Source organism: Dunckerocampus dactyliophorus, chromosome 13 (genome assembly GCF_027744805.1).
Source record: "Dunckerocampus dactyliophorus isolate RoL2022-P2 chromosome 13, RoL_Ddac_1.1, whole genome shotgun sequence".
Lineage (NCBI taxonomy): Eukaryota > Metazoa > Chordata > Actinopteri > Syngnathiformes > Syngnathidae > Dunckerocampus > Dunckerocampus dactyliophorus.
In genome coordinates this window covers 26,884,352-26,898,501 of record NC_072831.1, presented here as the reverse complement: position 1 = coordinate 26,898,501, position 14,150 = coordinate 26,884,352, and the positions used below count along the sequence as shown (strand labels likewise).

Here is a 14,150-nt window from a genome sequence, read left to right as displayed (position 1 = left end):
ACTGTAAAAAGTAAGTCAAAGAGCATCTATAGTAGATACAGTTCTTAAAAACAGCAGAGCATTCATGTCAAGGAGACTCTATATAACAGGAAACCCCTGCTGTTCTTAAGAACAAACTGCAAAAAAACGAGTCAAAGATCCTCTGTGTGACAAAGCGCTGTGCTGTTTTTAAGTACCTACTGCCAAAACACAAGTCAGATATCCTCTACATGACAGGGGCTTTTAGGCACATAGTACAAAAAATTGTTAGTCCAAGACCCTCCATAAAACAGGAGTGCACTGCTGTTTTTGAGAACCCACTACAATAAACGCCAGTTAAAGATCCTCGATATTACAAAAGTGCTCTAATACAATGAAAACAGCTTACAATAATCAAAATGTATGTTTTTTTTTTCAAATCAATAACGCAATGTGATAACTACATGAGAATGTAGTTTGGGTTAAATGGAAATATATAGTGCAGGAAATACAGTAGTTAAGCTCTGTAAAGACATAAATGCCATGTATTGGTTGTAATGAGAGCTGAGTGTGTTGTTGCCATTTTGGTTAATGGGTTTTTACAGGTTGGTTACGTAAAAGGGGCGGTCGTTGCATATGAACCAATAAATTAAATAAAGAGAGCGAGTGAGGAGGGGTCGAGAGAGGTTGAAAAGGCTGGAGGCGTGTGCCTCCATCCGGGGAACACACAGCTCCATAGAGATGCGGCGAGCCAGTTGTGCTGGCCGGCCGAGCAAAGTCAAGTAACCCCGGGGAGGGTCGCCAGTCTGAGCGGTGAGAGAGAGGCTAAGGGGGGGGAGCTCGCCTTTGAGTTACAATGCGTCTTTCACATGCTATCCAACGATGAGACAACTTCGCAGGGAGCTTCTTCGACGCCGTACGAGCCACTCCTGAGCCCCGGGAAACGAGTCTCTACAGGCGGCGACGGTGGTGGGCAGGCGGGCGTTTGCGAGCGAGCATGAAGAAGCCGAGCGCCCTGCTCCCTGCTGGCGCCGTGACCGGGAAATGGTAGCGTACTGTGGGTGCAACTGGGAAGGAACATGGTCGAGAGGAGCAGCAAATTCTTGTTGATCGTGGTCGGATCTGTGTGTTTTATGCTGATTCTTTATCAGTACGTGGCGCCCGGGGTCATCAATTTCGGATCCCCGCACGGCTACTTCACGGAGGAGGACGAGGGGGACATCTTCCCCACTCCGGACCCCCACTACGTCAAGAAATACTTCTTCCCGGTGAGAGACCTGGAGAGGACCATTGATTTCCAAATCAAAGGGGAGGACGTGATCGTGTTCCTGCACATCCAAAAGACCGGCGGGACAACCTTCGGACGGCACCTAGTGCAGAATGTCCGCCTGGAGGTTCCCTGCGACTGCAGACCGGGCCAGAAGAAGTGTACCTGCTACCGGCCCAACCGCAAGGAGACCTGGCTCTTTTCTCGGTTCTCCACCGGCTGGAGCTGCGGCTTGCACGCCGACTGGACCGAGCTCACCAACTGCGTGCCAGGGGTCCTCAACAAGAAGGAGAGCAAGCAGAAGAATCTAAGGTAAGACCTGGAACTATTTGTTTTGTTATTAGACTACAAAAACCGACAGTGGTAGATGACTTATCTGCCTTGATTACATCACTGTAACTTTTCCAGGTGATAAGGCGATTGTTATCTGATGGAACACTCAGGGCTTCTTTAAACCATTGTCTAACATACTTGAACTGCAATTATATCGAAATATGTATTGTTTGTAGCTTTATCTATAGCTTTTACACAGCAAACACAGCGTTGCATGTTTACTCATCTTTTTTGCTCAAATTTAGCACCTACTGAAAAAACGTTGGTCCAAGATTCTCTGTAAGACCGGGGAACTCTGCTGTGTTTATGCCTTAATACTAAAACTCAAGTCGGTGATATGGCAGGAGCCCTCTGCTGTTTTTAAGCATCTACTGCAAAACACTAGTCAAAGATCCTCTATACAATATGACAGGGGCATGCTGCTGTTTTTAAGCACTTGCTGCAAAATCACTACTCAAAGGTCATCTATACATCAGGAGTGTTTTGCTGTCTTTAAGCATGTACTGCAAAACCACGAGTCAAAATGTGACAGGAGCTCTCTGCTGTTTTTTAAGCATCTATTGCAAAAACACTATCCAAAGATCCTCTATATCTGACAGCAGTGCTCAGCTGTTTTTAGGGCACCGACTGCAAAAATGCTCGTCAAAGATCCCCAATATAGCAGGAGCGTTCTGCTGTTTTTAAGCATCGACTACAAAAATGATAGTCAAATATCCTATATACTGTATGACAGGAGTGCTCTGCTGTTTTTAAGAATTGATTGCAAAAATACTTGAAAAGATCCTCTACGGTATATATGACAGCAGTGCTATGCTGTTTTTAAGCACCAACTCCAAAAACGCTAGTCAAAGATTCTCTAAATGACATGAGTGTTTTTCATGATCTCATGCAAAAGTGCTCGTCAAAGATCCCCTATGTCAGCGGACCGCTGCTGTTTTTAAGGATCTTCTGCAAAAATAAATCCTCCATATGAAAGGGGGTCTCTGATTTATTTCTTTTAAGTACAGACTGCAAAAATGCTAGTCTAAGTCCTTTGTATGACCGTGTGTGATCCCAAGTGTTCAACAGATTTTTGCCCCACGTCGAAAAGCCCTGGCATAGACTCATAACTGTTGGCCAGCTCAAATCCAATGTGGAGCAGCACAAAACACAGGAGAATCCTTTTCACCGCAAGGGTGCTGTGGAATGGAAGTTGATATGACTGTCAATACTGTATGTCTGCAAGAGGGAAGCAATGAGTTGGGATTATTTGTCACTATAAGGCCTGACTGGATCTCCCCTCAGAGGGCGGGCCCCCCTGGATGCTGGCACCCATCAACAATTGTCAGCGACACTGCGGAGCTCTCGAGGCATTTGTGACAGCTCACTGTTGAAATGTCAATCACAGTTTGCCTCCCAGGGTCTATTATCTGCACACTATTTTTGAGGCAAACAGCCATCCTTCTTGCCATTCCTTTTTATTTAAATGACGCTACCAACCACCCGTTTGTTAGATTGATGTATTTGAACATTTGAGCATGTTCATTTCACTTCAGTATACATCACATATCACAAATCCACATGTTCAAAAGGAGTAGGAAGAAGCAGAGCTTAGTCACACCCATGTATGACAATGTGGACATCAACAGACGTTTGCAACTTCATATATCATAAAAAGGGGTACATTTTATGCCAACTAATGGGAACATTAAAAACAGCAGCAGGTTCTTGTCATATAAAAAATGCTTGACAAGCATTTTTGCAGTACTTTCTCAAAAACAGCAGAGCATTCATGTCATATAGAGGATATTTGACTAGCATGTTTGCCTTTGATACTTAAAAACGGCGGCGCACTCCTGCCATGTAAAGGATCTTTTGACTAGCGTTTTTGCATTAGATCCTTTAAAAACAGCTGGGTGCTCTTGCCCTTATGGAGGATCTTTGGCTAACACTTTGCTGCTTTTGTGCTTAAAAATAACAGCGCACTCCTCGTACGCAGGATCTTTGGCTCGTGTGTTTGCAGTATATCCTCAAAAACAGCAGAGCGCTCACATCACATAGATGATTTTTGACTAGCATTTTTGTATTTGATCCTTAAAAACAGCAGAGTGCTTACATCATAGAGGAGCTTTGAGTAGCATTTTTGCATTTGATGCTTAAAAACAGCGGAGTGCTCATGTCATATACAGAACCTTTGTAAGTGTTAAGAAGTGTTTTTGTAGTAAGTCCTTAAGTCCTTAATGTTTGACAAGCATTTGTGCAGTAGGTCCTCAAAAACAGCAGTGTTCATGTCATACAGAGAATCTTTGACTAGCATGTTTGCCATTGATGCTTAAAAAACGCAGATCGATCCTGCCATACAAAGGATCTTTTTATCTAGCGTTTTTGGAGCAGATCCTATAAAAACAGCAGGGTGCTCTTGTCATACGGAGGTTTTTTGACAGGCACCTTTGCAATATGTGCTTAAGCAGCAGCGCATTCCTCGTACAAAGAGGATCTTTGGCGAGTGTTTTTGTTGCATATCCTCAAAAACAGCAAAGCGCTTCTGTCATAAAAATTATCTTTGACAAGCATTTTTGCATTTGATCCTTTAAAAACAGCAGGGCGCTCTTGTCGTATGGAGGACCTTTGACGAGCATATGTGCTTAAGAAAAGCCAAGTGCTTCTCACACAGTATAGTGGATCTTTGCACGTCTCCATATGGAGAGACTCTTTGGCTCGCATTTTTGCAGTAGAGCCTTTTAAAACCAGCAAAGTGCTCTTGTTCTACAGAGGATCTGTGACTAGCATAAACATGTGGCTTTTGTTTAAATGCCTAACATTGTCATAAATAACAATGTTAGGCATTTGGTACAAATGTAACAGTATGGCTGAGCTTTGCATCGACATTATACTTTGTACACAAATTAAGAATAATAGCGAAGGAATAAATAAGTCCACTACACCTGGCCCTTGGCTTCAAGGACTACACCCTCGTGGTGAAAAGGATTCTCCTGTTGGGTGTTTTCTTTGTGTTGCTCTATGTTGTATTTAGGCTGATCAATAGGACAAAGGGGAGAGGACAAAAACAACCCCCCCAAAAAAGTGTCCTGTCTGTGTGCCTCGCAGCCAAACGAGGCGTCGTCCGGCTGTTCCGCTTCCCATGGCTTTCCCAAAGTAGGGTATCAGGGCTGACGCTTCGGCAGGACCAGGCAGGGGTGAGGCGAGGCGATGCAGGCAGGCAGGGGTGGTTGTGGGGGTGCCCTGCAGGGGTTTGGCTCCGCTCTAATCCGGGTGATTATTACTGCTGGGACACACACACACATACACTAATGCTGCTGGCGTCAGTCCTCACTCCCCCCTCATGCCGGTTGGAGGTGATAACGTGATAAGCGACCATTGGAGCTGAGATATCAGCGTGGATGCAGGATAATTGGCCTATATACTTGTTTTCTGAGGAGATGTCCAGGTGTGCGCGTGAGAGCTATAGGCTCACTATATGCTTGTAATGGACCATCCTATATGTCCTGACAGGGCAAACACTGGACTCTAAGCTTAATGGGAAGAAAAATGACTTCAACAGGAAGATAAATGAGCGCTTTCAATTCCTGTTTTTTGTTGTTTTTTTTAGCTTTTCATGTATGGTTACCTCTTCCTGGCTACTTTTTTGAGATTTTATACTGGGGTTTTTTATGGTTCAAGGTTTCTTTATTTGTCCCATGCATGTCTATAATGGACTCTAATAATGCGCAGTGATATGCAGCCTCTGTGTTTTGGTTCCTGGGTCAGTTTTTTTATTGGTTCGCCCATTGTGCAAAGTAAAATGAAAGCTTATTGAGGCACGCATTTTTCATGGCCAAATTGGAGTCTTTTATTGAGAGGTAATATGAATAATTATGCCATTGCATTATGTATTTTTTTCCTGAGAGGGATCACATTTTGTAATTGGAGTCTTTTAGTAGTGCATTTGACTTTATTTCCTTAATCAACAATTGGGAAAAATGAGCAATTAATTAATGTATTAATTGCAATTAAAATTTTAAAAAAAAGATTGTTTCTAGAGGGTTGAGGGAATCTTACTTTGATTGTTCTGAAGTCGTGTGTGAAGTTCAGTGTTATTTGAGGAACTGAAGCTGACTTGTGTTCTCCAGACTTCTTTAGCATCAGTCAGTCTAGCATTCTATTTTGCCCCATTTCAAGATGTGATTAATCATCATCGATAATGAGCAAATAATCAGTTAAGCCTCATGTAATGTTTTTGTTCTTCAGACAGCAAACAAGTTGCAACTGAATCAGCAGCGCCTCTGCTGGTTACAGCCAAGTACTGCGTTGCCCCATTATGTCCCAACTGCATCAAGATGTGATTAATCAATGCCGACAGCCACTAATTAATCGATTTCATCTGCTATTATATAACTGACAATAGCTAAAGTCATGTTATTCTACTTCTTTAGACAAACAGTGCCTCTGCTGGTTGCAGCCAAGTATTGCACTGCTCCATTTTGACTCAAATGCTTCCAGACATGATTAATCAATCGATTCCACACATTCGACCAAATTCTTCAATTAATCGATTATGCCCATCCTTTGTGAGATGTCATAACAAAGTAAAAAAAAAAAAAAAAATTATATACTGTATTATAAGCATCTGTTTGTAATTTGTCATGCTCCTGCCGGATCCTATTATACAGGGTAATTTATATTCAGTGCTGGATGAAAGAAAGTCTATCCCCTTTAGAACTTTTAAGACTGTGGATCATAGCTGTTCACGCATTGATCTTTGCAGGTGGAAGCGGAAGTCTGTGTCCCTCTTTTGCCACGTGTGTTTTCCACATGTGCATCCATCTGCAGCATATGTGGGTGTTCGCATTTCTTTTTCCTCACATCTTTTGTGTACAGGAACATTCGTCCTCAGGGTACTCACACCAGAGTGGTAGAGACCAGGCCAAAGTGTGACAAAGTTCCTGTGTGTTTACACAGCGAGCAGCAAGGGATTTCTTGGCACATCGTTGTCGTCCGCATAGTTTTTAGCTTCTCAGCCGGGCGTATGTTCAGCGGGGCGGCGTTAAAAACAACCCTGCGGGCAAGGTGACTGGTCTTTTTTGCTGTCCAAGACGTATAGTAGCTAAAATGTTTCCGAGCTGCTTCATTGTCTGCGATGGAGCTTCAGAAGTAGTGGCAGCTGGCCTCGCTGTCCAGTTTTCACTCGCAGCCGCTGTTCTCATCCGGCTGTCAAAGTAGATTTTACACACAACCTTGCAGAGATGCTGCAAAACTAACATGAATTACTGCCATCTTCAGTATGTCAGTTGAATGGGGGCACATGAAAGGGGCCTCCTTGAAGGTTTAAAAGGAAGAAAAATGTCCTTTTTCAGTGTGCAGTAATACAGTAATACAGTGTACAGTAATATGTGCTTTTATTTGCGCATATAACAGAAATTTGCAGAAATGGAGAAGTACAGTAATCCCTCATTTATCACGGTTAATTGATTCCAGACCGGACTGTAATTTTACGTGAAGTGGAATTTCTTCTTTATAAATGGAATATTTTCATAGTTAAAGCATAGAAATCCCGTTTACGACCTTGTACATATAGGTTTTAACATTAGAGCCCTCTAGACATGAAATAACACCCCTACACTGTAGTCACCTTTTACACTTGTATTACCCAATGTAGTAGATGCAATCAGAGAAAATAAGCCATCCATCCATCTTCTATACCGCTTCTCCTCTTTAGGCTCGCGGGGGCATGCTGGCGACACGCCAGGCACATATAGACAAACAACCATTCACACTCACATTCATACCTATGGACATATTAGAGTCTCCAATTAACCTAACATGCATGTTTTTGGATGTGGGAGGAAACCGGAGTACCCGGAGAAAACCCACGCGGACACGGGGAGAACATGCAAACTCCACACCGAAATGCCCGGGGGAGAATTGAACCCAGGTCTTCCCGATCGCCAGGCTGTTACTGTGTTGGCCAACATGCTAACCACTACAAAGAAAATAAGAGAAAATAAGCCATTTAATTAAATAAGACTAATATCAGTAGTAGTTGTTGTTGTTGTTATTATTATTATGCCTGCTGTGAGATAATTCAAAGCTGCCTGTTGTTCCAGCGTTCAAGTCTGGTGCTTGTGTTACGAGTTACCTAATGACCAGTGCAGAAAACTACATTTCGTGAACATCCTTTTAAAGGAAAACTGCACTGCACTTTTTTGGAATTTGGCCCATCATCCACAATCCTTATGTGGGACATGAACACATGTCTTTCTCTTTTCTGCGCGTACTAATGATATAAAAATAGACGGTACGAGCAGCTCCATTCATGATAACATGTAAGTGTTTCCGGACGCTTGCAGCGGGTGCGGTTCGGAGTTTACGCTCAGCCATTTTGGTAGCGTCTTACACTTAGGTGCACCACCATAAACTGTCCGGGCGGCACTTCCGCTTTCCGTCTATTTCGTTTTTTTTGTTCCGTCAGCATCGACTATTGACATTTATGAATCGATTAATAATCATCAATGTCCGCATCGTGATGCATGTAAGAATTGATTATTTCCCCACCCGCAATATACATACCTTTTTAAATTATAAAAATGATTGCAGGGCAGTTTACATAAACTCAAGAAGACGAGGCGTTAATTGGAAGCAGGCACTAGAATATATATGTTTTTTTAATAACGATTTGACCTGTGTGAGCAAGTGGGAGGAAAGCGTAGCTGTCTTTCGCCACATGGTAATTTACTAACAAGCATACTGCACAACACAGCAGGAACAGAACCAAATTTGTAATAGCAGTCAGGAGCACACTGCTCAGCCAACATTCATTGTAAACAATTGTACAACATGTCTGACACCAACAGCTGAGTTAAAGTGCAACCAACTTTTTAACGTGCTTGTAGAGGTAAATACAGCTGCTGAATGCTGACCACTTATGATAATTAAAATGTAGCCACTGCCATCCTGTGGAGTTCATAAAAAAACACACACACAACCACAGCTGTTAATGCCAATGTTTTCTGCTAATTGGAGACCCTGATGGTTATGGACCCGTTCGCTAATTGAATAGAAGCGTTAATTGGAACATGAATGGTAATCTATCATAGACAGTTGGCTCATGTCTGCTGGGATACATTGTGGTTGTCTACATGCAATTCTAGCTTTCTAGGGGCTGTGTTTGCTCGCCATTTGCCCTTATAATGACAGGAGTAAGACTGGCACCGTGACATTTGCGAGATTGTCTAAAGACGAGCATTGATCTGTTGGCTATTGAAGTTGTAACAATTACGACCTTTAAAGGGCTTTATTGTTTATTGATTTCCTAAAGACGTCTCTGTTGGAAGAGAGGAGTTTGGGATGAGGACTCTCCTTTTTCTTGGGTCTGACATCAAGTGTGTCAGGCTTATCATATGGGGCTGTGAGTTAGCTAGAGAAAGAGGAGGAGGAGACAGGTCTCTCTTTGATCGCCGTTGATGTGGGGACAGAACGGAACGCTCCGACAGCGCTTACAATTACTTCTTACCTGATCCCTCGGGACCACAATTAATGAACAACATGTATAGCACAACTGCAACAGAGCCAGTGTTGTGCTAGCGGTAAGGAGCAAACTGCTTAGCCAGCATCAATACTTCTGACGAGTTCAGTGTAAACAACACCGACAGCACGTGTGCGTTTCACACCGACAGCTGAGTAGCTCAACTGATTATTAAAGCGCATGCAGAGGTAGATAAAGGTGGTGGGTGCTGACCGTTCATGATATTCATACACGGTAGCGGGAGGAGGAGGAGGAGGGTCCATCTTTGGTTGCCGTTGATATGAGGACTCTGAGCACAACACTTAGAATTTCCCCCTCATCTTATCCCGCAGCACCACAACAAACATATGACATGTACCCTACATATGAATATACTGTATGTAGTAGGGGTGTAACAATTCATTCACTACATCGATGCATCGATTTATCTTCCTATGATCCAACTACATCGTTCTGTGTCCAGCAAGTTTCCATTCCGGACGACATATATCGATCTAACATCGTTTAAAAGGTAATCAATCGATTGAATTGATCCTAGGCAATAAAGCACTGGATTTAAACATGGCAGGCTTTATATGGATGTGTTTTTTTTTTAACACTTTTAATGATAAAGACGTTAAACGTTACTTGTGTAACAGTTTCATTTGGCGTAAGTTGATTAGTCATGTCTGTTGAGTGGGGCGCACGGATGACGTCATGTAAAGGTGACTGTCGTGGTTAACAAGCGTTACAGTGTGGTTTGCACATTGAACAAACGGAGCTGACACGTCTTCTCCAAAGAGCAAAAGTTTGAGTTTTTGTCCAGTAAAGAGTGACTCTGGGCACCCTACACCTCGGATGCTACGCTCGATTTAATCTACCTGTGATGTCATCGCCACGCTTGATACTGGATTTATACTTACATACTTTATATTTATATAGTGTTGGACCACTTCGAGTCACATCCAAAGTTAAGTCCGACTTTAAGCCTTTCAAACTCATAGATCCGACCTTCAGGACACGATAAACGGTATGAAGGATATAAATTCACTTTAGTATCTCTCTGCAGATGAAGTTTCGTTTAAAACTGATGGTGCGAAATACGTTAATTTTGCCCTGGAATTACTGTGTGCGTGCAATTTGGAGTATGGCGTGGGTAGTGAGGCCTACATGAAATGACACTTGATTTTCTTCCCCGGACTTTTTGATTGCAATGCAAATGGCTACTCTGTTGACTTTTAAAACCAATCTCACAGTCTCAGTTATTATATATTTTGTAGTACTGTTGTCCTTGCCAAGGTCCGTGGGTCGATCACAGCTTTTGTCTTGACTCAATGGTAAAGCAATGGGAACCAAAGGCACTATTTCCCGGTATGAAATTTGCTCTAACTTTTTTAATACTCGGGGTAGAGAAGTGAATTAAGTATCAAATTAAAGTTCAAGTCATGTAGATCAGATAGAGTTAATCGCAGACTTGATTTAATTCAACCTGTTAATTTATTTATTGTTAATTCAACCTGAAGTGTTGTTTGCATTTTATTCAAACAAAATGTGAATGCATTTGCCATTAATTGTTGTTTACTCATTTGTTTTTATCCATTAATTAATTGATTTAACTGATTCCCTTGCAAAAAATGTTGGAAACTTCACCTGCACTGTCCACTATGCAGGCATTTATTTCACAGTCAGGCTGATCGACTTAAAGTTAGTGAATCGGATCGGATCGTTCTAAATGAAACAATATCGTCCTTGAATTGAATCGGCAACCACGAATCGTGATACGAATCGAATTGTTGTTAAAACAAATTGTTACACCCCTAGTACATAGTATGTATGGGCCTTTTTTAATTGGTTAAGGAGCTTTCTGTCACTAAACTCAAATCAAAGCCACACTTTCAGATGGACGTTGGACACCATCTGTCCTGTGCATGCATCTCATGCTTGTCTGTGTGTTAATCCCACAAGTAAGATAGGACAGGACTAAATTTTCTTCTCTCCGCCTCATCCTCTCTTCCCGCTGCCTCCATGGCGGTGTCACTCCCTAATCAAACAGCAGGCCCGCTTTTTTCCGCTCCATGGCTTTATGGCTGGGGGGGGGGGGGGCTTTTTCTGTCTCCTTCTTTCACGTTTTTCCCTCCCCCTCTCTCTCTTCCTCCCAAGCGTGGCTACTGCATTAGAGGAAATGTCTTTTTCATGGAAGATTTGCCGCAATTTCTAAAATGTCCGCTTTGCCTAATGGACAAGGGGCTCGGTTCTAATGAATGATTACATGTGAGAGCATGAGGCTGGAGTATGAGTATGAAGGTGGAGATGAAGAAGAGTGGGATGAGGAAGAGAAGGGCTGTCGGAGAGGCGGGGGGGGGGGGGGGGGGGGGGGGGTGGGGTGGGGGGGTGATTGAACATAAAAGCCGGAGGGGCGAAAATGTTTAGTTTCATTGCCGGGGAGGGGGCTAGTCAATTAGCACGGTTGTCAAGCGATGGGCATTACTCTTCTTTCAATGGGTCTCTTTTGGATTCTCAGCACAAATCACTGCACTCGCCTGTGTGTGTATGCATGTGTGTGTGTGTTAGCGCAGCATGGTTCCATCAGCATGGCAGCACATCCCAGAATCCACATGAACTCCAGGAAGCGGCCCCAGCTGATTGGCACGTTGTGTGTGTGTGTTTTGTGTGTGTGTGTATGTATGTAGCCGGGCAGGTCGGTGTTAATCCAATCAGATTAGCTGCGTATAAGCACTGGCGGCCAGCCGTTCCAAAGCTGGTTACGTCCGCTCATCCCGCCAGTGCACGGCATTCCAGCATGGCCGGGTCAACCAGCCGTCTATGGACGGGTCCGTTCAGATTGGGTTGATTGCCAGAGGGTCCAAACACTTGCAAACAACCTGCTTTTTGTGTCTGTTTCATGATGATGAAGTTGGCTCTGGTTAATAGCCTCTAATCCCATTTTTGCAGCATTCTGCAGTACCACTCGTATATATATTTTGGCCACTAATTGGTCAAGGCCAATACTAGAGGCCATGGGTCTCCAAACTTTTTCTAAGGGCCACATACTGAAAAGTCAAAGGATGTGGGGGCCACTTTGATGTTTGTAAATGTAGATTTTTATATTTTGTAAAAAGCTTAAACAAAACATACAGTATTGCAGGCAAAGCTTTGTGTTCTTATTTGTTAACAGTGTCAGCATGCAAGCTTTTCCCCTTTACATAGTTCATTTAGCGCTATTTGCCACATTTTTGCTGAAGTTTTTTTTGTTGTTTATTAATTTTATTTCTACCATGTGCTGCGGGCACGTGTTGTACTAAAAACAGTGCATTGGTTTGTAACTGTTAAGCATCATGTACTGACTGCTTATTAATGTGTGAATTATTGATTTGCATTTTACATAAAATGTCAGTGTTGTGCGCTGCCAGTGTTACTGCTACTACTACGAACACTACCGTACTACTACAGCAACAACTACTGCAGGGTAGGGAAGTGATGCACATGCGCACAAAACAGGACATCGCTCGTGATGCCGTGTGTTTACAGAAGTAAATATGCTTCGATGTGTGCTCTCCTTGACGTGTTTGTGGCAATTTCAAAGATTCTGTGCAACCGGAGTCAGCATTTGCTGAGCCAAATTCTTTTGCAAGGGAGATTAAGAAGGAAGAGGGCAAGAATTTGGGTTGGTGTGGGTGGATGTTAGAGGCAGAGGTGCTGGGAAAATGATGTGAGCGATGTCGCTGACAGATTTTAAAAATCATTTTTGGGTGACAAGAACAACACCCCTGGACATCCCTGCTGTAGGCTCATCAATAGAGGCTAATCCAGATGGAAGAGCCCGTGTATGGGTTATGGTTGATATCTGTAAAATAATCACTACTGTTGTTTAATCGCATCTTGAAACAGTTGAGGCAAAATGAAGTGCACCACACTGGCATCGAAGCAGGAGTTCAGAACATGGGCATTTACTTGGTCAATGAGTCTGGAAAATTAGACGGGAATCAAACAAAAACACATACAGTATATAACATTTTAATGATTGACATAATGATAACAGTCAAGTAATTATGCCTAGAGATGAGCACTTGACAAAATTTCCTTGCTCTATTACTAGGAGCCTTTCTGTGAATGTTCTGAGCTCCTGTTTCCATGTTAGTGTCACACTGAGCCAAACAACGCTGTGGAAATCAACACCATCCAAAGCTGACGCGACGTCCTTCTTTAAACAGCAAACTAGTTGAGACTGAATCAACAGTGCCTCTGCTGCTTGCATTTGACTACATTTTAGTGATTGACTCTTACAAGGCTACATCAAACACTAAATAAAAATTCATTTAAATTGTGCAAAAATGTAATTTTGCTAAGATGGGTATTTCTTGATTGACTATTGGGTTGTAACTGATTGATTAGACAATAAACCAGCTGAGACTGTTCATCACAGCCAAGTGCAATCCATTCAACAATCAATCAATGAATTTATTATTATACCCATACCTAGTAGAAACATGCCACGCATTAATTTTTGGATGCCAATAAATCTTCATTGATACTCACATATTGTAACTGTCAAGGGAAGAAACAACAAAGTCTGAAACATTCCGTTTTCCTTTTCAAAGTCGCCCAGTGTCTCACGACCCTTAACGTTTCTGTCATGACCCCTCGCTGAGGTGCTGACCCAAAGGTTGGGAACCATGACACTAAAACAATAAATTAATCCATTAAAAAAGGGATTGAAACATTTCATAGTGGATCCTTATGGGGTTGAGGACTCCTGAAACTGTGTTTAGCCAATGACTCTACAAGTGTTGCAGCATGTTCTCACATTGTAGTGCAAGGAATGGCCGTGACATGAAAGGGTGAGATAAGACACCCATGTTCCTGCCTGTCAGTATAGCTTGAGGCTGCGTTGACGGGCCTCTGCCGGCTACACGGCTGCTTCATCTCATGGAGTTCAACTCAGGTTCAGCCTCAGGTCACCCACACTTTTAAGGGAGTAAAAGCTCAAGAATGGCTACCACCGTTGCTTGACATTGCAGGCTTTATTTTGACTCTCATTTTGACTTCTGCCCTCTGGAACGATTCCATACACGTACGCAATGTAGCAGAGTCATAAAATGACTTGCAAGTTCT

The 14,150-nt window shown here is 42.8% G+C and overlaps 1 protein-coding gene across 1 annotated transcript in view; it reads left to right on the top strand.

Moving 5' to 3' along the window:
* Positions 1-670: 670 nt before the first annotated feature.
* hs6st1a (heparan sulfate 6-O-sulfotransferase 1a) overlaps positions 671-14,150 on the top strand; it is an 87,706-nt gene continuing 74,226 nt past the window's right edge. The window contains exon 1 of the mRNA XM_054797645.1: positions 671-1,537. Within this exon, the coding sequence (XP_054653620.1) occupies positions 1,038-1,537 (500 nt within the window). The 5' untranslated portion in view covers positions 671-1,037. The remainder of the gene's footprint in view (positions 1,538-14,150) is intronic.